The 27,638-nt window shown below is 53.1% G+C and overlaps 1 protein-coding gene across 1 annotated transcript; it reads left to right on the top strand.

Moving 5' to 3' along the window:
• Positions 1–121: 121 nt before the first annotated feature.
• EEF1AKMT4 (EEF1A lysine methyltransferase 4) lies at positions 122–20,857 on the top strand. Its single transcript, XM_077348216.1, has 3 exons — positions 122–646; positions 11,356–11,639; positions 18,994–20,857. Exons 1-3 carry the CDS (start codon positions 466–468, stop codon positions 19,279–19,281), a joined length of 753 nt encoding a protein of 250 aa, XP_077204331.1. The 5' UTR covers positions 122–465; the 3' UTR covers positions 19,282–20,857.
• The last annotated feature ends 6,781 nt before the right edge of the window (positions 20,858–27,638 follow it).

Consider the following 27,638-nt stretch of genomic DNA (forward strand, 5'->3'; position numbering starts at 1 on the left):
CGCCACGCCCCCACCGCCCACCGGGCGCCCGGGAACGGCGGGCGGCTTGATGACCCACCGGCGGCCCTCCAGATGTCCCTGGACTACAATTCCCATGTGCCCTTGCCAGCAGATGTCCTTGGACTGTTGGCAGGGGCTCATGGGGATTGTAGTCCATGGACATCTGGGGGGCCGCCGGTTGCCCACCCGGGCGCTCCATTGACGAGGGTGTCGGCATAGGATGCAGGGCAATGGAGAAGCGGGATTGAGAAGGGGGGTCGCAAAGCGCGCCCCCTGCTGGTCTGCCGCGGCCGAGTCCCATCCCCGCGCGGGCCCTGGAAGGCGAGCCCAGGACAGTCACCGCCACGGCCCTCCGCTCAGCCGGCGCGGGCGGAACGGAGGACGCGGGTTTTTGTGGCCGGGGGGAGCGGCTTTCGCGCGGCACCAGCCTCCGGGCCGGAAGCTCCACGTGGTCTGGCGGCGCACATGGGGGAGCCGCGGCGACGGGCGCTGCCGGAGCGTAATTCCGGCTACGGGGAGCGCGGCTTCTGGGAGGCGCGCTACCGGGAGGAAGGGGCCGCCCCGGCCGAGTGGTTCGGGGGCTTGGAGGCTTTCCGCGGACAGCTGGAGGCCGAGCTGAGCCCGACAGACCGCAACCTGGTGCTGGGTGAGTGGGCGCCCCGCCGGGCCGCCTCCGCCAGGGTGGGGTGGGGGATAAGGACGAGGCTAGCCGTGCCAACCTCCAGGTGGGGCCCGGGGATCGCCAGGAATGATAGATTACAGAGATCACTCCCCTTGGAGAAAGTGGATGCTTTGGAAGGGGGACCCTGTGTCGTTGCACCCCATTGAGGTCTCCATCCTCCCCAGGCACCACCCCCAAATCCCCAGGAGTTTCCCAGCCTGGATCTGGCACCCACTACTCCCCCATCCCCCTTGCATGCCAGCCTCCAGGAGGGACCTGGAGATCCCCCGAGATGACAGCTCATCTCCAGACTACAGCGATCCCTTCCCCTGGACTTTACAGGGCAGGCGGTGGTTGTGAAGGGAAGTCCTTGTCAGGGAGGGGGAAAGTGGGATATAAATAAAACAACACAGAGACTCTTGCTGACATGTAAGTGAGTCTCTCAGCAAAGAAGATGTAAGACAACAAGACTTATTCGTTGCTGCCTTTTTTCTGCACGTGGGTCGCGGTGTTGGTCTTGAGTCTGGCATTATCTTTTAAATTTAATTTAAACCACCCAGAGCCATATGGATGGGTGGTATAAAAATCTATAATCTAAATAAATAAATAGGACCGGCGAAGTTTAATGCTGGTGATAAGTTTCCAATTGTGTGCCCCCTTCTTCAGATACGTTTTTAGCACAATAACAAGCTTATGCCCAGGATTGTATATTTTTGGGGTGCCATTGCACTCAAACATTGCTCTCCCTTGCCTGTCTGTGAATAACTTTAGAGCAGGGGTGGCCAAACTGTGGTTCTCCAGAGGTCCATGGACTACAGTTCCCATGAGGCCCTGCCAGTGCTGTGAACTGCCAATTTGTGTTGAGGATCCCCACCCAGCTGTCTGCAGGCAGGACTTCAGAATTGCACGCAAGTCCGGAAGAAATGGAGAGGGGTCAGCGGCTGTCCCAAGTGAATAACCCTTCTACATGGGAAAGGGGACGAGTGGGTGTGAACTGGCCCGTTGGACTGGTGGCTGTGGAGAGCAATATATAATGGGCCAGAGGTGTCTTGCACAGTACTTGAACAACCTACGGAACTTCTTGCCACAGGGTGTCCGGAAGTCAAATGTTTTGAAGGGCTTATCTAAACCATTTCTTCCGAAATCCCAGGTGCTGGGTCACTGTGGTGTTTAGAATTTTATTGTAGCATCCACATGCAGCCAATAGAGTGACCTTGCCCTAGTCAGAAATCTCTTAGAGCCCTTCCTGTGTTATCAAACCAGTCTGATCTGCATGCTTGGAGCCAGACAAACTGTGCAATCCTAACCATGCTTCCCTGGGAGTAAGCCCTCCTGAGTAGCCTCAGCAAGATCTTGAGACCTGCAAAGGTCGGTGGAATGGCATGCCTTCATCCTACAAATACTGTGCTGCGGCTTTCAGCCACTAGGGGGCAGGAGCGGCACACGGCTGTCAGTTTGAAGACAGGGGAGGGGGGGGTTGACCTCTCTGGTTACTGGGGAGGGAGAGCATCCCTGCCCAGGGATGCCAGTCCTAATGGGGCAAGTGAGGCTTGTGCTACAAGGGAGACCGTCTGGGAGGGGGAATTCTCTTTCTGCCAACAGACAGATCTCCATGGTTTGAATCCCAATTTGCTGCTGTTTTCTTTCTTGCTCTAATGCCAGTTGTGAGCTTGGTTGCAATCGTTCATGTCTTGGCATGCTTTCTCAGCAAATGGGAAGGGTGTTTAGGGGGATAAGAAGAAGAAGAAGAGTTGGTTCTTAGATGTCACTTTTCTCTATCCGAAGGAATCTCCGAGCGGCTGACAGTCACCTTCCCTTTCCTCTCCCCACAACAGACACCCTGTGAGGGAGGGGAGGCTGAGAGAGCCCTGAGATTACTGCTCAGTCAGAACAGGGGGCTAAATAGTCAGTGCTGTTAAGGCAGCTGCAGGGTAAAAGGGGGAAGTATGGGAGGGTAGAGTCACTGTCCCGAGAGGCAGATGTTCTGGTGAGATCCTGGACCAGTTGGGCAGCTGAGCTTTGGCAGGTGGCTATCTCTTCGCCTTGCAAAGGCAGGTGGCTCAGAGGCGCACCACATGTGATCTGTGGCTATAAAACACATCTCCTTCCATATGGAAGAATGGCACAAACAGGAGGGAGCGCATGCAGGGAACACACCTTATTACCTGTTCATCATGTTGCCTTCTGTGAGCTGACTTATTATTTGGGGGGGGGGGGGAGAAAATATGAAGCCGGTGCCATGCTTTCTTCACAGCTCTGAAGAAGAAGAAAAGCTGGGTTTTTGTACCCTGCTTTTCACTGCCAAAGAGATCTCAAAGCAACTTACAATCACCTTCCCTTCCTCTCCCCACCACAGACACCCTGTGAGGGAGGGGGGCTGAGAGAGCTCTGAGAGAACTGGGATGAGCCCCGGGCCGTCCAGTTGGCTGCCTGTGGAGGAATAGGGAGTCCAACCCAGTTCCTCAGATTAGAGGCTGCCGCTCTTAAACATGACACCAGGCTGGCTCATGCATGCACAGAAGTTCTAGTGAGGACTAGAAACAGGGGAAGAAGCTTGCCTGGGAAATGCAGATCTCTTAGCCCACAGCAGAGCCGCCCAACTTTTTGGAGCTTTCAGAATTTGATACAGCACAAACAAGATGGCTGCCACAGGAGGCGGAGCCAGCCACAAAACGATCATAGAATCATAGAGTGGGAAGGGGCCATACAGGCCATCTAGTCCAACCCCCTGCTCAAAGCAGGATCAGATCTTTGTGCTGTGGTTGTCAAAGCAACGGGGGTGGGGGGGTAGATGTCTGTACAGCCAATCAGAAGCCTTGCTTGACCAAAAGGCCCACCTGGCCTCGCCCACCTAAAAACCCTTGGCGACCACCAGAACAGGCTCTGGGGAGAGTCCTGGTCTACCTGATTGCTTTCCAGAGGAATGACTCCTGTCTCCTTCCGCTCCCTGTTTTTGCCTCTATGCAGAGAGGAGGGGCCATCTTGGATCGCTTCCTTTCCTGCAATGCCCAGGGGATGCCCATTGCGGGGGGGACGGGGGACAGAGAGCATTTTTTCCTGCCGCTCGGGTGACATTTTGTAATCACGCAGGACAGGATTCCTTTGGGCGGCCACCAGAGGGCAGTGTGGCACCCCCTCAAAATGGCCACCTGGTTTATTGGTTTCAATTATTGAAAACAGGTCTGTGATTCACCCCCTTTTGAGAGCTGCCCCCGACAGAGGCACATCTCTTGTAAATGCCGAATTATCGAGCCGACCTGCCAGTGAGCTTGTCCTTATAAGTCTTCAGCATACATCTGGGATGTCTAGAGAGTCCCGTTTTCCTGGCGCAGCTGTTGGAATCTCTATTTTACGAGCCTGAGAATAGGCCTAGGACCTATTTGAGCCACCTGTTTGCTTCCTTTGTACCCCTACGGGGACCCAAGGTAGCTTGCCTGATTCTCACCACAACAACCCTGCGGGGTAGGTGCGGCCAAGAGTGGGTGACTAGCCCGAGGTCACCCAGCAAGTTAACATGGCTGAGTGACAATTTGAACCCCCTTTTCCTAGATCCTTCTTCAGGGATCCCCAACATTCTGCCTGTGGGCACCACGGTGTCTACCAACGCCTTTCCTGGTGCCCACCGAATGTTAAGCGATTGGGGCACGATAAAGCATTTGCTTCTTACTGGACATTGTTTGATGAGCGGCACAAACGTTTGAAAACTGCTTTGGCAGCAACTGCGGAAGGCCCTTCACTGCCTGAATGATGGTAGGCGGTGACCGCCATTTTGTGACTGGCTCCACCTCCTTTGGAAGCCATTTTGCGATAGACAATTTGGTGGCAGCTTCCATCTTGCCACGCCAGAATTCCAAGGGTGCCCACTCACTCGAAATGTTTGGGGACTGCTGACCTAGTTTGACACCCTAGCCCCGCCTTTCTCCACCAGGGTTTCGTGAACAAAAATGGGTGGGAGTTAATTAATTTTTAATAGATTTTTTAATCGTTTGTTAAACATTTATCAAGTGATATGACCGTATATGGACAGGTGGATTCACATTCTCGCCGTGTCTACAGAAGTGAGCAGTGACTCACAAATGCTCCTTTTGATGTTTACAGTGCTGTTTTCTAAAATTTCTGGTGGGGGGAGAGCTTTTGTGAGTCTCTGCTCACTTCTTCAGATACAATGGGACTGCGAGTCCATCTGTCCTTACATCTTGGAGAGCAGAGTGATTTGAGAGGTCAAATGACACTAGCAGGCTAATGGCAATAGCAGGAATGGTTGGATTTGGCGTGATGTGCGGAGAGAGAGCAGGTGTGGAGAAACCAGCATTGGTAATGTGCCAGGAAACCTAGGTCTCGATTCAGTCCAGGAGGATGCATTGTCTTGAGTGTCATAATCAGTTGCCTTTCAGCAGTGAAAGCACTTTCCCACATGCTGAATAAATGCACTTTCAGTCCATTTCCAACGCACTTTAAGGATTGTTTGCTCGTGACTTTTACAGCTTTGGGCAGTAAAATCCAATGCCTTTGTGCCCAGGAAGGGAACAGAAAGTGCATTGTTCAGCACATGTGAAAAATGCCCTAAAGTTTCTGTCTCTTTACCATTCCAAGGGTTTGAAGCCGAAAACATAACCCTGGGCAGACGCGAGGTGGGCGGAGCCAAGAAGCTCCCAGTTGTCATTGCTTTTCATCTCTTGTGATCAGACCCCCATCTGTTGAGGATTTTTCCAAGGCTGACTCAGGCATTCTCCGTTGGCGTTTCGCAGTAAGAATTTCGGGAGCTCAAAAGAGACTTGTCCGCCAACTCTTGATTTGGCGTCTGCCGTGGAAATGATATGCAGATTGTTAATTGCCTGTGCCTTAAATATGCAAGTTTGCTTGGGCTGCGTCTGGCTCAGGTATATTTTTATATCTCTCTTAATTCACGTCTCCAAATGAGCCCCTGTTTCAATATTTACTTATTTCTCCTCTCCCCTCCCCCCGCCTGGCTTATGCATGTGTGTTTAGTGCCATCAAGTTGCTTCTGGTGTCTGGCGCCCCTCTGAATTCACGTCCTTCAAAATGTCCCATCAATAACAGCCCTGCTTCAGTCCAGTCAACTGCAGGGCCGTTGAGCCGATCCATCGCATCTGGGCTCTTCCTCTTTTCCTGCGGCTTTCAACTTATCCTAGCGTTATTGTCTTTTCCAGGGAGTTGGGCCTTCTGCGATAGCCTCGGTATAGTTCTTGGGGGCACCTAGGGAGAGTTCGGGCTTAATTTGATGTAGCACCCCCTGGTTTCTTTTCTGGGGGGAGGGGGGGCATCTACAGTATCTGCCAGCTTGCATCTTCCCTGACGGCCGAACCATAAACGGGCAAAGCCAAGCCCTTCCTTCTTGGAAAATGGCTTTACAACAGAATTACTGTCCAGTGAGTGCCCTTTCCCCTCCCGTGGTCTCCGTACCGGGGGGGGGGGGGAGCTCTTGAAATTTGGGAAAGTGGTTGCCATTTTAGGCTGCCTTCGCATTGTGCAAAGCTGACTTTGAACGGCAGCAGTGGGTGTCTGGATTTTGGCACATTGTATTACTGCAAACCTGGGCTTGCCCACCTGTCCCAGGTAGCCGAAGAGCACTACTGTGTTGCTTTCTTCTCTCCTGGGCGGGAAGCTCAGCGTTTGCCAGATTGGGGGAGGCATTTCCATGGCGTCTGGGTGCAGGATGGGGGAGAGCATTCGCAGACTGTTTCTTGTAAGAATGGATTCTTTGCACGGGATCTCAGTGTCCTTTTGCAAAAAAATAAAACCAGGTTTCTAGTTCTCTGGGTTTCGGACGTCCACAAAGGATGATCTGGAGCATCGGGGAAGCTGGCAGAGCAAAACGCCTCTGCAGGCACGAGCCGCCCCAGGCCTGGCAGCGTGAATTTTTAAGCTGTTGGGGGCTGCCCCGCTCTTTCTCCTGGCCACCCTCCAGCTTCCCTGGACGAGTCCAGAAACGGCACCAGGCTCGATAATTCCACACCGTCTGGAGCTAACTGCCCATCATTGCCTCTCCGTTTTGGGCGTGCGGCGGTCAGGATTAGCGCCGGCCAATCTGTTTGAGCCCTGACCTGGATAAAGCAGGCCAGCCCAGTCTCGGCAGATATTGGAAGCTCAGTCAGGAGGGCCCTGGTTAACGCTGACATGGGACACCACCAAGGAAGCCCGAGGTGGCTAGGGAGACGCTGGGCACGGCAGGCGACCCTGAACAACGTCTCTTCCCTTGAAACCCCCACTGGTTCGCTGTAAATCTGCTGGGACTTGACGGCAAAAAAATTAAAAACAGAGAATCTGTTGGGGGAGAGGGGAGGTTGGGGCGGGGGGGGGGAAGCTTTCTTGCAGCAGGGCCAGGGACTTACTTAAACCGCTTCTAGCCTGCGTTCGGGAATTTGCAGGGCGGCTTCCAGCAGCGCAGAGACAAGCAGTGGAAAATCCGTACTGAATAGACCGTGCCGTAAAAGCCGCTGAAAACACCGAGCTGCAAAAGGCCCCGTTGAAAGCAGGCGGAAGCATCCGGGACATCAGCTGATCACATGACTGGCTGTCCAGTGCCTGATGATAGGAGGGAGCCACACAAACCTCCCTTGGGGAAAGGAAGTTCCGTAGTACAGGTGCCACCACCGACAAGGCCCCGTCTATTGTAGATGCCCAACCTGTTCCTCTGGAGGGCCAGCAGTAGACCTGAGAAGCCCAGACTGTCATAAGAAAATGAGAAGGTCCGTGCTGGATCTGACCAGCAGTCCATGTCGTCCAGCCTCCTGTCTCACCCAGTGGTCAGCCAGTTCCTCTGGAGGAGCAACAGCAGGGCAAAGAGGCCAAGGCTTTCCTAAGAACATCCAAAGAGCCCTGCTGGATCAGACCAGGGGTCCATCTAGTCCAGGGCCCCTCTCACATGATGGCCAACCAGTTCCTCTGGAGGGCCAGGAACAGGGCAGAGAGGCCGAGGCCTTCATAAGGACATCGGAAGAACCCTGCTGAGTCAGACCAGTGAGAGACCAAGTAGTCTCACACAGTGGCCAGCCAGTTCCTCCAGCCAACAAGCCATAGAGGCTGGAGCGTTTGCATAATAAGAACCTCAGAAGAGCCTTGCTGGATCAGACTAGGGATCCGTCTGATCCAACCCCCTGCCTCACACAACAGCCAGCCACTTGCTCCGGACTCGGGGTCAGCAACACAGCAGAGAGGCTGAGGCCTTACCCCGCTATTCCCTTTAGTCACCATGGCTGGTAGCCCATTAAAGAAAAGAGTTTGGTTCTATACCCTGTGTTTTTTTGTTGTTTATTTTTTTTACTAAACAAAGGAGTCTCAGTGGGGCTTACCATCTCCTTCCCTTCCTCTCCCCACAGCAAACAGACAACCTGTGAGGCAGGTGGGGCTGGGTGAGCTCTGAGAGAACTGTGACTGGCCCAAGGTCACCCGGCTGGCTGCGTGCAGAAGTGTGGAGAATCAAACCCGATTCTCCAGATTAGAGGCTGGCGTTCTTTAACCGCTCAGCCTTGCTGGCTCTTGGATCGATTCCTCCTCCACAAATCCCCGTAAAAGCCATTGAGAGCTATATGCGTTCTGGTCTCCCCTTCCTCTACGTTCCTCAGGATGGCTGCATGTGAGGTCACCTAGGCTCAGCAAGGTCACCGGCCCAAGGTTGGCCAGCAAGCTTCCATGGTTCGCAGGCTGGGGGATTCGCCGGCCAGGAGAAAAGAGGACCTCTAAGGCAGCGTTAATCCCACCTGCCACTCCAGCTCTGGCCGCCGGGGTAGCTTTTAACCCGGTAGCTCCTTAATCTGATGGGGGGGGGGGAGGGCCTCAGCGTCCCCCAGCAGGTTGGGATTAACCGGCTTTAATCGCCTGATCCTGTTAGAGGGATCCGTCTGCCTGGGATGTGATTAACGGCGGCCATCTTCCTGCTTTGCCGGCCAGCGGGAAGGGGAGAGGCTGGGGTTTCCGTGGATCTCAAGGCCACCCCAAGAGGGGAGAAACCGTGTCTCAGAGGCTTGGTACGCAGAAAGTCCTGGGTTCAATCCCCGGCATCCCCAGTTAAAAAGAGCCAGGCAGGAGATGATGCCTGAGACCCTGGAGAGCTGCTGCCAGTCTGAGTAGGCAATTCTGACTTTGGTGGTTCCAGGGTCTGATTCAGTATATAGCCGCTTAATGGGTCCCTTATGGGAGGAAAGATTCAAAACTTGCCTCCTGGAGGGACAGGGATGACAGGATCCCCATCTGCTGTATCATAGAAAGGCCCATGTGTTCGTGGTCCGTGGCTCTTTTCCCACATATGCCCGGGCTTCCCCACTCAGCCCTATCTTCTCATGGTGGGAAGAGCTGTGAAGTTTTCAAGGCAAGAGAGAAAGATTTGCTGCTTTCTGCCTCGGTGTTGTGACCCTTGCCTTCATGAGGGCTAGAAACTTGCAAAGTGGTTAGAGATGGCTGCTTGGGATGAGAAGTTCTTTCATCCCATCTGAAGACGGGGTATTATTAACTGATCTCCCTGCAAGCAATTTCATGCTGTGGTTTAGGGCAGGGGTAGTCAACCTGTGGTCCTCCAGATGTCCATGGACTACAATTCCCACGAGCCCCTGCCAGCAAATGCTGGCAGGGGCTCGTGGGAATTGTAGTCCATGGACATCTGGAGGACCACAGGTTGACTACCCCTGGTTTAGGGTGCTGGGGTGGGGGGAGGAGTTGGCTTAAAATTCCAGGGAGGGAGGTTGTATCCCACCAAGACGTCCTGTTCTGGAGGCTCCGTAGAGCCTCCGTTCCGCTGCCAGGCACACAAAACGCCACGCCTGATGTGGAAGTAATTAACGTGCCTTTTGCAACCCGCTCATTAAGTGCTGCTACAACTTTTAATTAACTTAATTGGGATCCGCAGCACTCTCTCGGCCCCTTTTGCTCCCTTCCCTCGGCCTCGATCTTCCGGATTCAGAAAACTACAGAGCAGATGTGGAAGGCAGGTTCCTGGAACGGAGCACAAAACAAAACAAAGACAAACCCTAATAGGGATTAATTTAAAACGGAAACAACTGCACGATAAATATTTATACAATTTTATAACTTATTGTCTAAGTTGTACAGATGTTCAATCCAGTGAGGTTTTTTATTTTCTGTTCCATGTAATATTTCTACCCTCTTTGCTCTCAGGTGCCTGGGACTGCCCAGTCCTTGCATAGGGAAGAGGCTGTGTCTCTGCTTGTTTGGAAAAGACCTGCTAGCCCCCCCCCCCATCTTTACATGGCAAAAGAAAACCACACTGTGCATGCTCAGAGGCACTGTGTACCGCAGCAGAAACCCAGCCAGTGCTTCTTATAATATCAGAGGCCGTTGCCTCTGCATTCAGATTTCAAAAATCGATGAGAGTAGCAGTACTGCCTTATTATATTTTATTTCTCTTTCTTGGCAACGGAGGTGCGGCAGAACCAGCTGCTTAAAGAATAAAATAGTTATCTTGAGAAGTGAAACGACTCGGTAGAGACGAGGGGAGAGAGATAGTCCTAACAATCTAACTGACTAACGGCTGTGAAGGGAATCGGGCAGAAAGAGGTCCTCATAGGAGCAGGAAGTCTCCCGTTGAGCCAATCAGGAGGGAATTATTTGAAAACCTCAGGAAGTTCCTAATCTAAATACACATATCTCCCAATGCCCACATGTAAGATATTCTTCCTATGTTGTTGTATCATACGCACGTTAGATCTCGCATTTTCCCACACCTTGAGAGCCAACATGGCGTAGTGGTTGGATTCCCCGTTCCTCCACATGCAGCCTCCTGGGTGATCTTGGGCTGTCCTCTTGGGGATGTTTCCCCAGTTCTCTCCAAGCCCACAGCCCCACCACCCTTCTCAGGGTGTCGGTTGCAGGGAGAGGAAGAGAAGGCAATTGTAAGTCGCTTTGAGGCTTCGGGTAGTAAAAAGCAGGGTATAAAAACCAGCTCTTCTTCATGCCCCACCTCTCTCTCCAGTAGGAACACAAAGCAGTGTCCATCCTTCTTCTCTCCTGCATGTAATCTTCACAACAGCCCAGAAAGGTAGGCGAGCTTGAAGGAGTGACTAGCCCAAAGTCACCCAGCGAGCTTCCAGGGCATTGTGAAGATTCGAACCTGGTTCTCTCAGAGCCTCGTCTGACACTCTTAACCACGAGCGCACACTGGCTACATTGGAATAGGATAAAGGACTTTTCAGTGGTTTGGAGATCTGGCTCAGGGCAGAAGGGGATTTGAACCTGCTTCTCTCAGATCCTCATCTGGTTCACTCTGGGTCTCAGAAACAGTGCCTGCCTTAGCCAGGTGGCTCCTAGGCGTTGGTGCTGGCATAGGGTTTAGGTGGGAGGCGATGTGAAAGACCTCGGCCTGAGACTCTGGAGGGCGGCTGCCCCTCTGAGCAGGCAACACTGACCTTGACGGACCAAGGGTCTGATTCGGTGTAAGGCAGCTTCCTGTGGACATGTGCTCAGCGGCAGAGCATCTGCTAGGCACGCAGAAGGTCCCCGGTTCAATCCCCGGCATCTCTAGTTCAAAAGACCTGGGTGATGTGAAAGACAGCAGCTTGAAACCCTGGAGAGCGGCTGCCGGCCTGAGTAGACAATACTGACCTTGCCAGACCAGGAGTCTGCTTCGTGCAAGACCGCTTCACGTGTGTCTTCCCTCCCCACGTCTGCGTTATATGGCTCTTTGGGTTGCCGGCATCGCCTGACGCCGAGTCTCTTTGCAGGCTGTGGGAACAGCGCTTTGAGTTGCAACCTCTACCAGTTGGGCTACACGGACATCACCAGCATTGACTACTCATCAGCATGCATCGCCAGCATGGGGGATTATTACGCCCACTGCCCAGGACTTCGGTGGGTAGTCATGGACGCCCGGGCGTTGGCCTTCCGGGACGGGAGCTTCGACGTCGTCTTGGAGAAGGGCACGCTGGATTCCATGATGGTGGAAGAAACGGACCCGTGGTGCGTGTCTCGGGAGGCCAGGACCCTCCTGGACCAGGTGTTGGCGGAGGTAAGTGGCAAGAGGCTGGCGGGGGTTAGGTAGATCGGAGGAGGGGGTCACCGACCGTGGCTGCGTGTGGCTCCCCAAATCTCGGGTGGTTTCCTCCATTGCACAGCTGGTGTTGTTTTTCCTCCCCCTTTCACATTAGAATTGATGCTGAGCTGCACTATCTGTCTGGAAAACTGAAGCTTTTTAAAAGGTGCTTTTCTCAACTTAATTGCCCTTCCTGCCCCTGCGTAGCGGCCCCCGGCTTCCTTGGGGGTCTCCCATATAAGTGTTAACCGGGGCTGATTTGGCTTCGTTTCCAAGACCTTTGGAGATTGGGATAGTGTGCTCTCCCTCCTTCCCTCCCTCTCCCTCTCTCTTCCCCTCTCTCCCTCTGTCTCCCTCCTTCTTTCTCCCTTTCTCTCCCGCTCTCTCTTTCCCCCTCTCTCCCTCTGTCTCCCTTTCTCTCTCTCTCTCTCCCTTTCTCTCCCTTTGTCTTCCTTTTTCTGTCCCTCCCTTCCTCTCTCTCTTTTCTCTCTCCCTCCCTCCCTCCCTTTGTCTCCTTTTCTCTCCCGCTCTCTCTTTCCCCCTCTCTCCCTCTGTCTCCCTTTCTCTCTCTCTCCCTCCCTTTCTCTCCCTTTGTCTTCCTTTTTCTGTCCCTCCCTTCCTCTCTCTCTTTTCTCTCTCCCTCCCTCCCTCTGTCTCCCTTCCTCTTTCTCCCTTCCTCTCCCGCTCTCTCTTTCCCCCTCTCTCCCTCCCTCTCTCTCTCCCCTAGTCCCTCAGCGGGTGACTAATGGCTCTCTGTGTGTGCTCAGAAACCCTCTTGCTTCACAGACCCTGCTGGTTTTAATCAGTGCCAGGCTGAATTCCATGCCCCTCTGCAGGGGGCTGTGATCTCCGCCAGGTTGAATCCCTGGCAGTCACGGCTGGGTGCAAATCCGTTCCCTCCCCAGTGGAGGTGGGAGTTCTTCCGCAGCGCTTTGGACAGGGCCAGGGCCTCTGCGGCCAGAAGTTAGCAGCTGGAGAGGCGTGGGGAAGATGCCCAGGCAATGAAGATGTTGGGAGAGAGGAAGGGGCCGGGCCTTGGGGTGCAGCCTCACCCCTGCAGCCTCCCTTTGGCGCATACTCACGAAAATAAAGCACTGAGCACAGAAAGGATGCAGGAGGAACTGGCGGAGCATGCCCACCCCCACCCCCCGCTCCCCTCCCCTCCCTATGAAGAAGCTATTTGGAGCAGCCTGCGCTTTTAAGTGCTGAAATTCCTCTCTTTCCTCCTCCCGTTGGCCAAAAAAAAACCCCAATCCTGAATCTCACCCCTGGTTGCCATGGCGACGCCTCCCTGCCCAAAATTGCCATCCGTGAAGCATCCGAGCATCTAGGCTAGGAAGATCCCCTTTGACACAGCCCGGTTAAGGGCAGGACTCCGGAGAGCTTTCCCGGGAAGGGCTATACCGCATGGAACCCCCCCCCCTTTTTTGGGCATCTCCAGCCCCCCCCCCCCCCGTTCCATCTTATTAGCCGGTGATCCCCCCTGCCCACATGCACCCCTCCTCCCGGATTTGACCAGCTAGTCCTCCCAGTTTCCGTGGCAACGCTCATCCGAATCGACTAGGCCCGACCAGGCCCAGGCGTTGCCATAGGGACAGGTAATGCCTCTAGGCAGCTATTAATTGGTGTGAGATGCCCATCCCAGCAGGATCCGTATTGAGCTTCATGGTGTCAGTCGGAGGAGGGGCCTCTCTGCCTCCCCACTGCTATTCTGCCTTGCTCCCTGGGTGTGTGTCCCTTGTCCCTCTTTATTTTGGAGGGGATACAGGGTTTGGCTGACACTCCAGTGGTTTCAGCTGCTTGGAGAAATGGGATCCTTGCACAAAGGGACTGGGGATGCCAGCCTCCAGGTGGGGCCTGGGGATCTCCAGGCATTAGAGCTCCTCTCCAGGATACAGAGATCAGTTCCCCTGGAGAAAATGGCTGCCTTGGAGGGGGGACTCCATAGCAATATACTCTCCTGAGGCCTTTGTCCGCTCCAGGCTCCATCCTCAATCTGGGTCTGGCCACCCTCAGGGAGACGTCTGCCCTGGAGTTTCCCTGCTTGCTTGCTTGCTTTCGGCAGGTTTACATGGATCCCCCCCCCAACACACACAGATTCCCTGCTGCCTCGCCTGGGGGAATCCTTGGATGTGCCTCTGTCACAAAGAAGGAGTTCCTGTCCTATGCCTGCTGCAGGGCAGTAGGTCAGGTGATAGACTCAAATCTGGGAGACCCGGGTTCAGATCCCCATTTTGCCGTGCTAGGTCACTTTGGGAGAAACACAGGATGTAAAGGAAGTAAATCAATCAGTCTCAGGCTGACCCCTGCTGCAGAGAAGATCGAGGAGCCATGACCATCCCTTCTGCTTTTCCTTGAGCTCCCAAGGAAAAGGGGAACCACAAATATCTGACCCATATGAGGCCTTGGTTAGAGAGCTGCTGGGGACAGTGGAACTCACAGTGACTGGAACAAGCGATCCAAGCTCCATGCTGCTAGAAGAGAGCATTGGGGGACTCAAAATACTCCACACAATAAAACTATTTTAAGATCAGGATTCTAAAGAAAGGACGACCGTCTCAGGAATATGAGGATGCAGTTTTTTGATTTGGCGCATCGGATCGTTGCTCATCTGGTCACAAAATTTGAGGCCAGTGCATGCACACACAAGTTTATACCCATTACTCTTTTCATTTAATCATAGGACCATAGAGTTGGAAGGGACCTCATGGGTCATCTAGTCCAACCCACTGCACTATGAAAGACACTCACAACCCTATCGCTCATCCACTGTCACCTGCCACCCCCTTGAGCCTTCACAGAATCAGCCTCTCCGTCACATGGCAATCCAGCCTCTGTTTTAAAATGTTGTATGTTTTTTACCTTCCTCTGGACATAGATCAGGGATCATAGGGGGAGTGAGGGCGGGGGAGATGTGAATTTCCTGCATTGGCTGGGGATTGGACTGGATGATCGTTGAGGCAGCTTTATATTTCTAGGGAGAATTCAGCTTTGATTTGATCAAGGCCCTCTGATTTCTCTTTTTAATGTTCCATGGAAGAAGAGCTGGTTTTTTATAACCCCCTCTTCACTGCCCCAAAGAGTCACATAGTGGCTTACAAAATCCTTTCCCTTCCTCTCCCCACAGCAGACAGACACCCTGTGAGGTCGGTGGGGCTGAGAGAGCTCTGAGTGAACTGTTCTGTGAGAACAGCTCTAAAAGAACCAAGAGATGGCTGCAGGGGGAGGAGCGGGAATCAGACCCAGTTTGGCAGATTAGAGCCCACTGCTCACTAACACTATGCTGCCACTCCTGTGCTGCCTTCCTGCATTGAAACTGGTTTCGGGGCCATTTCCTAGATAAACCCCCAGAGCCCTTGCTAAAACAGCAGTGGATTTTCTCAGGATGTTCCCGCTGGTCTCTTCTGTTCTGGACATGGGGGGTGGGGGGCATTTGCCTGTCCCCTTCTCTCTGTTTCACGGAACCTTTCTAGCAAGCTTTTGTTTCTGGGAAAGGTAATTAAGAGAGGAAGGAGCCAAGGACACCGTCCATCACTCCATCCCCCACAAGCTGTCACTCAGGCAGGAAGGAGGGGCAGAGCTTAAAGGTCAAATGCAGATATGGGTTTCTCGCCTCCGTTCTGTGCCATCATGCTTTCCCCACCTCCCACCGCGTCCCCTCCACCACGGGCCAGCTCTGATCTTATTCCCACCTCTGCTGGTCCCCATCACCCTGCGGGCTGAACGCCACCAGGTTCCCGGTTCGCCTTTTGCTCGTCTCCCAACCCTTCTCCCCACTCCCTCCCGACCTTTGTCTTCTGTCTCCTGCTGGGGCTCATTTCGGTAGTTGCTGTGGAGCAAAAGATGTCATTTGGCTTCTCCCAGATGTGTGGATTAGGGAAACCTAACTTGGCGGCAAGATTGCCTGGCCACTGGCGAAGCTTGACATGCTCCCTCCCCCTGTTTTTGGCTTTTATGGCCTCTTATCCTCACTTGATCCCAGGGAGTAGTTTCTCTTTGAGGTGCTGGGAAGTAAACTGAAGACGGGTGTTTGGAAGGCTAAACGAGCCTCCATGTCCAGGAGCAAGACGCCTCTCAGTACAAAAAGCTGGCTGCGGAAAGCAGTTTGTGGCTGGCTCCGCCTCCCAGGGCGGCCATTTTGCTGCAGCGCCCTCCATGCTGTGCCAGAATTCCAAATGGACCCGCAGGATCGAAAAGCTTGGCCACCCCTGCTCCGCATCATCTGCCTGGATGCTCAAAACAGAATGCCAAACTCTTTGTTTATTTCATGCAATGGCATCCCCCTGTCCTGCCTTTACATACATGTTTAGTTCATACACGTTTTAGACTGGTAGCTGCCTTGGTGGACCCTGTAAGGGCAGGACAGTGGGATGCCAATTTTGTAAATGACTTTGTTTATGCCCTTCCTTCCTCCTCAGGGGGGGCCCAAAACAGTTTTCCTTTGCTCCTTTTTACCCTCACAACAACCCTGCAAGGTAGGTTAGACTGCATATGAGGGACTGGCTGGCCCAAAGGCCACTGAGAGAGTTCTAGGTTGGTAGGGAGAAGCAGACAATGGCAAAATGCCATAAATTGGCAGGGATTTGACATTGTTTCCTGTCTAATCTACTCTGTCCAGGATGGGTCCACCAACACCTTTCCCCGCGACCACCAAGTCTTTTTAGGAAGCTGGTGGGCTTTGACACGAGAAGGCTTCTGATTGGCCACCGGACATTTGATTGTTGGTGCAGATTTTAAAGCAAACGTTGCTTTGGCAACAGCTGCCTCCATAGCCAAGGGACCTTCACTGTGTAAAGTAAAATAAGCTGCAGCAACCATTTGGAGGTTAGCTCCACCTCCTGTGGTAGCCATTTTGAGGCTGGCTCTGCCACCTGTGGTAGCCATTTTGTGACTGGCTCCACCTCCTGCAGTAGCCATTTTAAGGCTGGCTCCGCCTCTTGTGGTAGCCATTTTGTGACTGGCTCCACCTCCTGCGGTAGCCATTTTGTAGCTGGCTCTGCATCCTGTGGTAGCCATTTTGCAGCTGTGCTCACCACACTGTGTCAAAATTCCAAAGGTGCCCCCAGGCTCAGAGGACCACTCCTCCTTTCCCCCTCAACCGTAAGATGCCCCTAAGAGAATGCAGTAGGATGCGTTGCAGCATGACGGAATATGTTTCGTAGGGTTCCCCGGGGTTTGGTCCGGAAGGGACCCCTAACCCTGATTTTACGACCCTTAAGAGATGGCGTGGCCCAAGCACTTGGGTGCTGGAAGGGCTGGTCCTTCTGCTTGGCTGGCGCACCTCCCTCCACCCCCAATTCCTGTTCCCCAGCGGTAGGCATCCGCAGACTCCTTTCTTCCCTGAGCCCCCATTCAAAGAGGCCTGTTCCAGCCTTCCGCTGCTACAGACTATTCTGGTGAACCGATGAGTCACAAGAAAGGAAGGGCGTTCAATCCCCACCTGTCACCGGTGGGGGGGGGCTCCGAATGCGGGGGTGTTTCCCAGCTCTCCTGGGCGGGCCACACACACCACGGTGCAGCCGAGGGTAGAGGTGCGGAGGGGGGGGGGAGATCCGAGCCCGCCAGGTGCTGGCCGCCGGCCCTGGCAAGCCGGGTTAGCATGCCAAGCACGCCCAGCCCTGGCCGTAAATGCCTTTGACTTTGGATAAAACCAAGCAAGAAAATTGATGTTCTTTTCCATCCTATTAGCGGCAGCTTAGTTCCAGAGAGGAGAAAATGATGATTAAAAGGGTCAAGTCCTCTTGTCTTCAAACAAGCCGTACCTTGGACACAGCGTCTCTTTGAGATCTTGGCTCGGGAACGGCCTGCCGGGCAGAGGACAGGAAGCAGCGCTAGACGTTAGGCCGCCATGCAAGCCAGGGAGATGTGGGGAATGGCCTTCTGCTCTCCAGGGGCCTGGGGGGGGTGTATGTCCCCCCTCGAAACAAACAGAGATGATTTCTTAAAATAACATTTAGCGAGGGACTCCAGCTCTGTGGCTGAACACATGCTTTGCTCACTGGACAGCCCATGTTCCAAATTTGGTGCCATCCCAGACAGAGATGGTTTTGGGTGCCAGTGCCAGGAAATGACCTCTGAGAGGTGTGACCCCAAGGAGAAGAAGAAGAAAAAGAAGAAGGGTTGGTTTTTTGCCCTACCTTTTCACCACCCGAAGAAGTCTCAAGGCGGCTTCCAGTCGCCTTCTCTTCCTCTCCCCACAACAAACACCCTGTGAGGGATGTGAGGCTGAGAGAGCCCCGACAGGCCTGCTCTGTGAGAACAGCACTATCAGGGCTATGACTAGCCCGAGGTCACCCAGCTGGCTACATGTGGAGAAAAGTGGTCTGACTCAACAGAAGGCAGTTGAGTGGGTCCCAGATCCGGAAGCATGGAAGACAACCAGCGCATATTGATGGGATAAATACACGGCCAAATTTCCTTGCATTTAGAGAGCAGAGCAAAACGTGCCCTGATGAAGACCTGTCAATCTCAGAAAGTGGCAACCCCCCCCCCCAAAAAAAAAATAGGCTGACGTAAATAGTGGAACCCAGCTTGCTGGGGGGTGAACGGTAATGACTGGGGAAGGCACTGGCAAACCACCCCGTATTGAGTCTGCCAAGAAAACGCTGGAGGGCATCACCCCAAGGGTCAGACATGACCCGGTGCTTGCACAGGGGATACCTTTACCTTTACCTTTAAATAGTGGAACATGTAACACAAATCTTTATTATTCAGTTGTAAAAGCCAAGGAACTAGAACGAGGTCTCGATTTACACCCGTTTTCAGCCATTTTCCTCAGTAGCGGTCATCTTATTTCAAATAAATAAATTTCTCGTAAAAGCTCTCCATGTGCATTTCATTCCAACGATTCCACAAGGACCTCGACACAACGCTGACTTCGGGATTAGGGTGCCCCCCTTAACCTCACAGAACCTACGATCTGATTGTGGATTCATTGGAATCAAAAAATATGTGCAGAGCTTTACCAGAAATTTATTTGGAATAAGATGAGGAAGAAAAAAGCCTCAGCTGCTTTTCTGGGATGTCAAGAGGGTGCAGCTGGAGAGGCCATCCTCAGAAGGGGATCACAAGAGCTTCGGGGCCCTTCCCGCAAGAGCCCTAACCCTGATGCCCTTCCCCAAAGGCATGTCTGCAGGCAGTGGGTGAAAGCAGAAGGTGTGTGGGCTGCTCTCTCACCACGAGGACTAGGAATACCATTCTCGTGCCTTCCCGGTGCTGTTTTTAGCGAGGGGCGCAGGCGAGATGCCCTCTCCTCTCCTGAGAGCCCCAGACGCCCACCCGCCCCTACAAGGTTGTCTCTTGACTTTGCCCCTTTTGTTTTCCCTTCCAGGTCAGCCGAGTCCTGCGGCCCCGGGGGCGCTTCATCTCCATCACGTTTGCCCAGCCGCACTTCCGCAAGCGCCACTATGCCCAGCCTGCCTACGGCTGGTCCACGCACCACGTCGCATACGGCAGCAGCTTCCACTACTTCCTGTACGTCATGCGGAAGGGCGAGGCCCTCTCCCCGTCTGACGTGGCCCTGGGGCAGAGCCTGCACTTGCCCCCGGAGTCGCCGACCGCCACGTGCCCACTCCAGGACAAGGAAGGGGAAGACTTTCTCTCCACCATCGAACTGTGAACCCCCAGGAGGGAAGGACTCGGCCTCTTGCCAAGTAAAAAGGACTCGTGTGGCCATGGGCCAGGGTGCTTCTGTTGGACTACCAGAGCCAGAATTTGCCTGGGTCATTCTGAATGGTCCCTTCCTGCACCCCCATGCATATCCCGTATATATATGGAGAGGGAGAGGGAGCACAGTCTTGTCGGATCTCGGAAACTAAGCAGGCCAGATCCTAGCTAGTATTCGCACGGGAGACCTTCAAGAGTTTGGGTGCTAGGTATTCCAAGGGACACTAATGTTGAGTTTGGGTGCTAGGTATTCCAAGGGACACTCATGGCATGGAGGCAGGAAATGGCCAACTACCTCCCAAGATTCCTGGATGGTATTTGGGTGAGAGACCTTCAAGAATCTGGGTGGTTGGTCCTTCAGGGAACACCAGAGGTCACGGCGCAGAGGCAGGCGATGGGAAACCACCTCCTGTCCCTTGCTCGGCTGCAGGACAATCCTCGGATCTGGCCCATCCTAAACACATGCCATATGAAAAATAAACATTTTGAGGTTTTTTGAAAATGTCTAGTGCCTTCTCTTCCCTTGGCATCATGAGCCAATTTTCCCCATGGAGCGGGATGGAAACATTCTCGGGTGGGGACTCTTCTTTTGTATTGACCGTTTTCCTCTAAAGTTTCTCCTGCCCTCCCAGGGCTATAGGGTGAGGGCATTGGAATGTTTTGTCTGTGCCATAATCCCTTAAAACATTTTTGGTCTCCACCAGTTATACTGGAATGGTCCATACTGGACTGTATCTTTTCAGGAGCCCTTGGAAAGGAGGGCAGGATCTCTAACGAGGAAGAGACGGGCTTTCTTGGCTTCCCCCCTCGGCTGGACCAGCTGGGAAGGGGGATGAACTGTAATAAACGCAGTGCCAACCCCTCCTCCTCCCTGTAATTTTCATATTTAGGGTAAATCCATCCCCGCCATCTGTGGGAGTGGTATTTTCAGGTTTCAAGCGAGAAGGGAAAGTCTCGGCCAAAAAAAAAAACCCGACAACAGAACAGTTTGCGTGCAGCGTCTGTGCAGGAGTGAGTGCGGAATAATTGTGTGCTGTATTTTCCGAGAACCTCCGTGTTTTTTTAACAAGGAAGCGCCCAGCCCTTAACAACATGTGGGCAGGTGGATCATACCTGCCATACTCTCAGAAGCAATCGGGCGTGTTTGAAGATTAAGAGCAAAAAAGGAAACTGAAAAAATGTTAAAGCTCTAAAACGGTTGGACGCCTGTACAATACAGTTCCATAGGTCCACGGTTGAGGCCGGGGTAGTGCGGAAGATAGCCCTCCCCCTCCCCCGGTCAGCCAGCCAGCAGATATTCTCACAATCTGACCCTCTTTCCATTTCCCCGTAGATGGAGGTAAGGGGAGGAGTGGAGAAGTTTTCTGGACTTTTACTGCCGGGTTGTTTGGGTTTTGTTGTGTTTGCTGTCTGATTTAATGGGGTTCTTACTGGGGGTTTTATTGGACGTCTGTAACCCGCCACGAGCCGGCTCGGGAGTAGCGGGTAATAAATTGAAGAAAGAATAATAATACAATTGTGTAAACGTTTATTGCGTGCCACTTAAACATCATAAAATGTACACAGAGCCCATGAGTGCGGACTTCTAATCTGGCATGCCGGGTTCGATTCCGCGCTCCCCCACATGCAGCCAGCTGGGTGACCTTGGGCTCGCCACGGCACTGATAAAACTGTTCTGACCGGGCAGTGATATCAGGGCTCTTTCAGCCTCACCCACCCCACAGGGTGTCTGTTGTGGGGAGAGAAAAGGGAAGGAGACTGTAAGCCGCTTTGAGCTTCCTTCGGGTAGGGAAAAGCGGCATATAAGAACCAACTCTTCTTCTTAAAAAAAAAACATAATATGCACTATACCATAGTAAACGTTAGTCCTATTGTAAGATCATTCTGCCCCACTCCAAGGCCAAGGAGCTCAGCGCGGTGCACAAGGGTGTCTTGTCATTATATCAGGGTTTCCCAGCGGTGGGATGAAGGCCCCTCAATGGTACTACGATTTAAGAGTTTCCAAATTGGCGGCTGGGAAGCGCCCTCCCAAACCTGTGCCTTTCATTTCCGGCTCTGAGCAAGGAAAAAAGCAAAAGGTTTTGTCGGTTTGTTTTTTAACCTGCACTTATTTGGGGAAGTTGGCCTGCCCCCCCCCCACAAGGGACCTGGAGGGGGTGAGAAGGGGAGGGGCCTCAACCGTTTAAACCAGGGGTAGTCAAACTGCGGCCCTCCAGATGTCCATGGACTACAATTCCCAGGAGCCCCTGCCAGCGAATGCTGGCAGGGGGGTCCTGGGAATTGTAGTCCATGGACATCTGGAGGGCCGCAGTTTGACTACCCCTGGTTTAAACCTTTGCTGTCCAGGGATTGTGGCAAGGCGGCATGGCCAGCTGACACCACTTCCTAGTACCTCGAAGCCTGAAAAATATTCAGCGGTACATCCACGGTTAGAAGGTTTCCAAAGGCCGCATTGTACCCTCACAATGATCCTGTAAGGTAGGCTAGGCTGAGAAAATGAAAAGAATAAAAGCATTGTGGAAAGTACCAAGTGGAAAGGGGAGGGGTGTTATGGTGGTGTAGTGATTAGAGCAGTCTCTCAAATTTTTTACTGTTCAGAAACCCCTGAAACTGTTCAAGAAACCCCAGAAGTGGCACGATCGTGCAGAATATGGTTGGGAAGCACAGCTGTGGACACGCCCACCCAGGGCCCCTCCCCATCTAATCTGGAGAACTGGGCTTGAGTCCCCACTCCGCCTCCACATGCAGCCAGCTGGCTGACCTTGGGCCAGTCCCGATTCTTGTAGAACTGTTTTTGCAGAGCAGTTCTCTCAGTGCCCTCTCCGCCCCACCTCTGCAGCAAGGCTTCTGTTGTGGGGAGAAGAAGAAGGGAAGGCGATTGTCAGCTGCTTTGAGATCCCTTCGGGTAGCAAAAAGGGGTATAAAAGCCAACTTCTCTGGGTAACCACCCGCCCCTGGCAGCCAATTCTGGAAGGCATCCAACCTCTCCGCTCTTTGTGGCTGTTAATGAAACTGCCAGAGAACCACTGAATCATTTTAATTCTCTCCATCCATCGTTGGACAGAGGAGAAGTGGGGCGAGATCTGGAGGTCCGCCTTGTCTCTCTCGCTCTCTGATGAAGATCTCACAAAAGCAGGTTGGGGGGGGGGTAGCAGAGAGAGAGAGAGAGAGAGAGAGTCTTTTTTAATCCTCTGCCACAAGTAAATTGCTTTAATCCCATTTCTGTCTCTCGAATAATTGGGAAGCCCAGTGCCGAGGAAAAGACAGGGCAGGGTTCCAGTTCTCTTCTGAGTCCTCCTGTTCGCCTCTACCGCGATGCTCACTTATAAACCGCCAGATGCCCTCCTCTCTCCCCCACCCCCTTCGTCCTCAATTTTTCCAGATGGAATTTTTCCTTCTGGTGTGATATAATGGCTCTTTCCCCCCCCCCTCCCACCCACCCCCTGCCCCGATGCGTGCCGCCACAGAGCTAGCAAAAATCTTTTCAGGCATGTTGGTAACCGAAATAGTTCCTAATAAAACATGATGTAGGCAGGCAAAGGCCAGGAGCACATCTTCGCAACCCCTCCCATCTCTGGCCCTCCTTGTCTCTCTTTAAACCAGCCTTGACAGAGTTAATTGATTTGGGCACCTGCCTTTAATTGCACATTAGAAGTGTGGATTTTTCATAGAACCTAATCAAGAGTTACCTCCTCCCGAAAGGCCGGCTGGGGCTTCCGGAATAATCCGCGCACGTCTCCCCTCTCGTTCCTAGCGTGTTACAATTATAAGCGCACTTTGATGCGCGGTGCGCCGGTCCCGATTTTCCACGCTGACAATTGAAACCTCGGCCCTCTGATTCGTGATCTGTGACGCTTCCGGCTTCCCTGTTTTTAACATGTCCGTGAAGAAGAGGAGGCCATCCTCCGGCTCGGAAATCCTCGGATCAGCACCGGCATTTTTGAGGCTGGGGTGGTTTTTTCAAAGCGGTGGTGTGTTGCTTTATTTTTGTTTGTTTTAATGAAATCTTCCAGTCATTTGGTCCTTGGTTGCTTCAGCACTTATTCACAAGTTATTCCACCTTGAGAGATTCAAGTGTGACCTTCTGCCCTGCTGAATTTGGGGTCATTGGCTCAACCCCTCGGTTAGCTCCCAAAAAAGGGAACCAGCACTGTTGCATTTCTTAGGCAAATCTATGTGGCCTCAGGAGGTCCATCAGCAGTGGGGCCAGAACTCCAGAAGCCCTCCCACTGTGGCCCCCTTCCAAGCACCCAGAAGACAGAGCATCACTGCCCTAGACATAAGAACGCAAGAGAAGCCATGTTGGATCAGGCCCATGGCCCATCTAGTTCAACATTCTGTGTCACACAATGGCCAAAACCCGGATGCCACCAGGAGGTCCACCAGTGGGGCAAGAACTCCAGAAGCCCTCCCAATCTTTCCCCTTGAGCACTGGTCCCCAACCTTTTTATCATCAGGGACAGGTCAATGCTTGACAATTTTACTGAGGCCTGGCTGGGTAGTGTTTTGCCGAAGGACGTCGCCGCTGCCTGAGCCCCCTGCTTTCCCGCTGGCGCCCCTGATCCGCCCCTTCGCCACCCCACTGGGGGGTGCTGCCAGCAGCAGCTGCACAGTGCCATGCCGAGGGGGAGCCCCAGCCATGGTGGCCACTGGAGAGCACCAAATTTGAGCCGGTAGCAGAGTGGCAGGGCAGCCCCCAGGGAGGAGGACAAGGAGGAGCTGTGGACTGGTACTGACTGATCTATGGACCGGTACCGGTCTCCGGACCAGGGGTTGGGGACCACTGCCCTTGAGCACCAAGGAGGCAGAAGATCCCTGGCCCAGACAGAGAGCGAACCTTGTGCCTAGGAGCCACAGATGGACCTCTGCTGCAGAGGTTTCTCCCATCCCCTCCTGAAGCTGTCAAAGCTTCTAGCCGCCACCACGTCCTGTCTCTTCAACAGAGGTGTAGTACTGTGTGAAAAATGGCCAGGCAGGGAAAGCTGGGGGAAGCCAAGCAGCGTCGGTCCTTGGATGGGAGACCATTGAGGAAAGCTCTGCAGAGAAACTGGGGAGTATAAGCCGCTTTGAGACTTCTGGCAGAGAAAAGCGGCATGTAAGAACCAACTCTTCTTCTTTCGGGATTTAATGAGTATCCTGCCTTGGGGTTTGTGGACTCTTCCGAATGAGGGCTTTGGGGATAATTGCAGGCACACCTGTTGCTGGATCAGGCCTAAGGTTCTTCGGCACCCTCCCCAGGATGCAGGAGGAAGAGGAGGAAGAAGATGTTTTTTTTTTTATACCCCACTTTGAACTGGAGATGTCTACTCAAACTGGCAGCAGCTTTCCGGGCGGGAGGCCTTTCCCGTCTCCCCACCCCTGACCTGGAGATGATGGGAATTGAACCGGGGACCTTCCGCCTGCCAAGCAGAGGCTCTTCCGCTGTGCCACAGCCCCCTCCCAAATGAGAACAGGTCTCCCTGTTGTCTCTCCTGAACCGAGTGCCGCTTAGCTTCCCTGGCTGGCCCCGAGTTTTACTCTTCCATGAGAGAGGAGAAGGGGGGGGGGGGGGACAGCTTCCCCGGGCCCTGCAAGAGCGGCACTTTTGGAGCCTGCCTGCAAAGCGCTTTCTCTCTGCTGCTCCAGCAGCGCTTGGGCAGTTTCTGCAGTCCTCGGGTTCGTCATCCAGCTCTTTCTGTGTCTCTCCCCCTCTCTCCCTCTCCCTTTCCGCCTGAAGCGCCTTCCCAGCCGATGCTGCCACAGCCGCAGAGCTGATGCCAGGCTGCCACCACGGAGCGCAGGGGCCGGCCCCGCCCACACAGCTTTGATCACCACGGCGATGCTCCCCGGTTTTTCTATTAGCTCTGCATTGCTGGGGCGGGGGGGGGGAGGTGGCACACGGCTCTGCATGGCACCATCAGCGCTGCTCCTGACCCAGTTTTCTCTCCTTTCCTTCGGACCCAGCCGGCGGAGGAAGGAAACTGTAGGCTGGGTTGCTTGGCTGCCTCTTGGCTGGCCGTGGAAAGGGCTGGGGTGGGTTCTCCCCCATGCGCTCCTGGGGAGGGGAGCCATTCTGCACTGAGGGCTGGAGGCTGAAGGCCAGAAGGAGCAGGCCTAAAAGCAGGGCTGGGGGAGTCTCTGCTGGGCCATGCCGTCCTGTCTTGGACAGAGAAGAAGAAGAGGAAGGAAGGAAGGAAGGAAGGAAGGAAGGAAGGAAGGAAGGAAGGAAGGAAGGAAGGAAGGAAGGAAGGAAGGAAGGAAGGAAGGAAGGAAGGAGGGAGGGAGGGAGGGAGGGGAGGGAGGGAGGGAGGGAGGACTTTTGTGTACCCTGCTATTCACTAGCTGAATGCATCCCAAAGCAGCTTACAAACATCCTATGTGAAGGTGGTTGAGGGAGCTCTGAGAGAACTGCTCTGTGAGAACTGCTCTGCAAGAACTGGGACTGGCCCAAGGTCACCCAGATGGCTGCATGTGGAAGAATGGGGAATCCAACACGTTCTCCAGATTAGAGGCCCCGACTCTTAACCATGACACTGTACCCCACTTTTCACAGCCTGAAGAAGGCTCAAAGCGGCTTCCAATCACCTTCTCGTCCTCTCTCCCCAGTGGACACTCGGTGAGGTAGGTGGGGCTGAGAGAGCCCTAAGAGAACTGTGACTGGCCCAAGGTCACCCAGCTAGCTGCAGGTGGAAGAGGTGTAGAGAATGGAACCCAGATTAGAGGCCACTCTTACCCGCTACAACAAGCTGGCTTTGAATGGTATCGTAAAGCCTCGTCCAATCCCCAAAATTAGCACAGTCAGCCAATGTTGTTTTAAACCCTAGTTCATCAGGGCCAGTGTCGTGTAGTGGTGAAGAGCAGCAGACTCTAACCTGGAGAGCCAAGATGGATTCCCCACTCCTTCTTCCCATGCAGCCAGCTGGGGGACCTCGGCCAGTCACAGTTCTCTCAGGGCTGTTCTCACAAAGCAGTTCTCTTAGAGCTCTATCAGCTCCACCTACCTTACAGGGAACCAGATTCTTCAGACCAAATTAGAGGGTGCTGCTCTTAACCAGAGCACCAAGCTGGTCCTCAGTATGAATGCAAAACAACACTTAGGACTCTCTCTCTCTCTCTCTCTCTCTCTCTCTCTCTCTCTCTCTCTCTCTCTCTCTCTCTCTCTCTCTCTCTCTCTCTCTCTCTCACTCTCTCTCCCTGCCCCCTTCTTTGTCTACAAAGTTTATCATTATCATTATCATTATCATTATCATTATCATTATCATTATCAATATCTATATCTATATCTATATCTATATCTATATCTATATCTATATCTATATCTATATCTATATCTATATCTATATTTATATTTATATTTATTTCCCGCCTCTCCCTATATGATCAAGGCGGGGTAACAATAATCTCAGCCCCATTAAAACCAATTAAAACCACCATTAAAACTATGAGATACTAACATCTCTTCTGAATTTATTCATTTATAAGCAGCTCCATTGCGTATTTAAACTCTCCCAACATGCATGTTGGCCTCTTGCAGGAGGTGCTGGACTCGAACTTCGTTAGGGTGGAGTGATTAGACACAAGGGTAGTCGAACTACGGCCCTCCAGATGTCCATGGACTACAATTCCCATTGTAGTCGAATGCTGGTAGGGGCTCATGGGAATTGAAGTCCATGGACATCTGGAGGGCCACAGTTTGACTACCCCTGCTCTAGAGGTACTGGCTGGCCACTGGGTGAGACAGGAGGCTGGTCTGGAGGAGCTATTGGTCCGCTCTTTCTGTTTCTGTGCCTTGCTGGATCAGTCCCAAGATCCTTCTTGCCCACTTTCCACATACAAGCATTCAGGATGCCTCCACCTCACACACATGGTTGACAGCCAGGACTATCCCCTCATAGTCCCTGTCCCAGGGAGTTCCATGTAGCTATTTTGACTGACTTCAGCCCTTGGCCACCCCCCTCCATGAAATTATATGATCCTCCTGAAAGCTCTCCTTGTGGTTGTGAGGGCGAGCTTTCTTCCAGCTTGGTGTTGTGGTTAGGAGTAGTCTGACAAGTTGGGTTTGATTCCCCACTCCATAGGCAGTTAGCTGGCTGGGTGACCTTGGGCTCATCTCTGCATGGAGAAAGCTGTTCTGACTGAATATCAGGACTCTCTCAGCCTCACCTCCCTTACGTGTCTGTTGTGGGGAGAGGAAAGGGAAGGCGAATGGAAGCCACTTTGAGTCTCCTTTGGGTAGAGAAAAGCAGCATCTAAGATCCAACTCCTTCTTCTTCTTCTTCTTCTTCTTCTTCTTCTTCTTCTTCTTCTTCTTCTTCTTCTTCTTCTTCTTCT

This window comes from Paroedura picta, chromosome 8, assembly GCF_049243985.1.
Source record: "Paroedura picta isolate Pp20150507F chromosome 8, Ppicta_v3.0, whole genome shotgun sequence".
Taxonomy (NCBI): Eukaryota; Metazoa; Chordata; class Lepidosauria; order Squamata; family Gekkonidae; genus Paroedura; species Paroedura picta.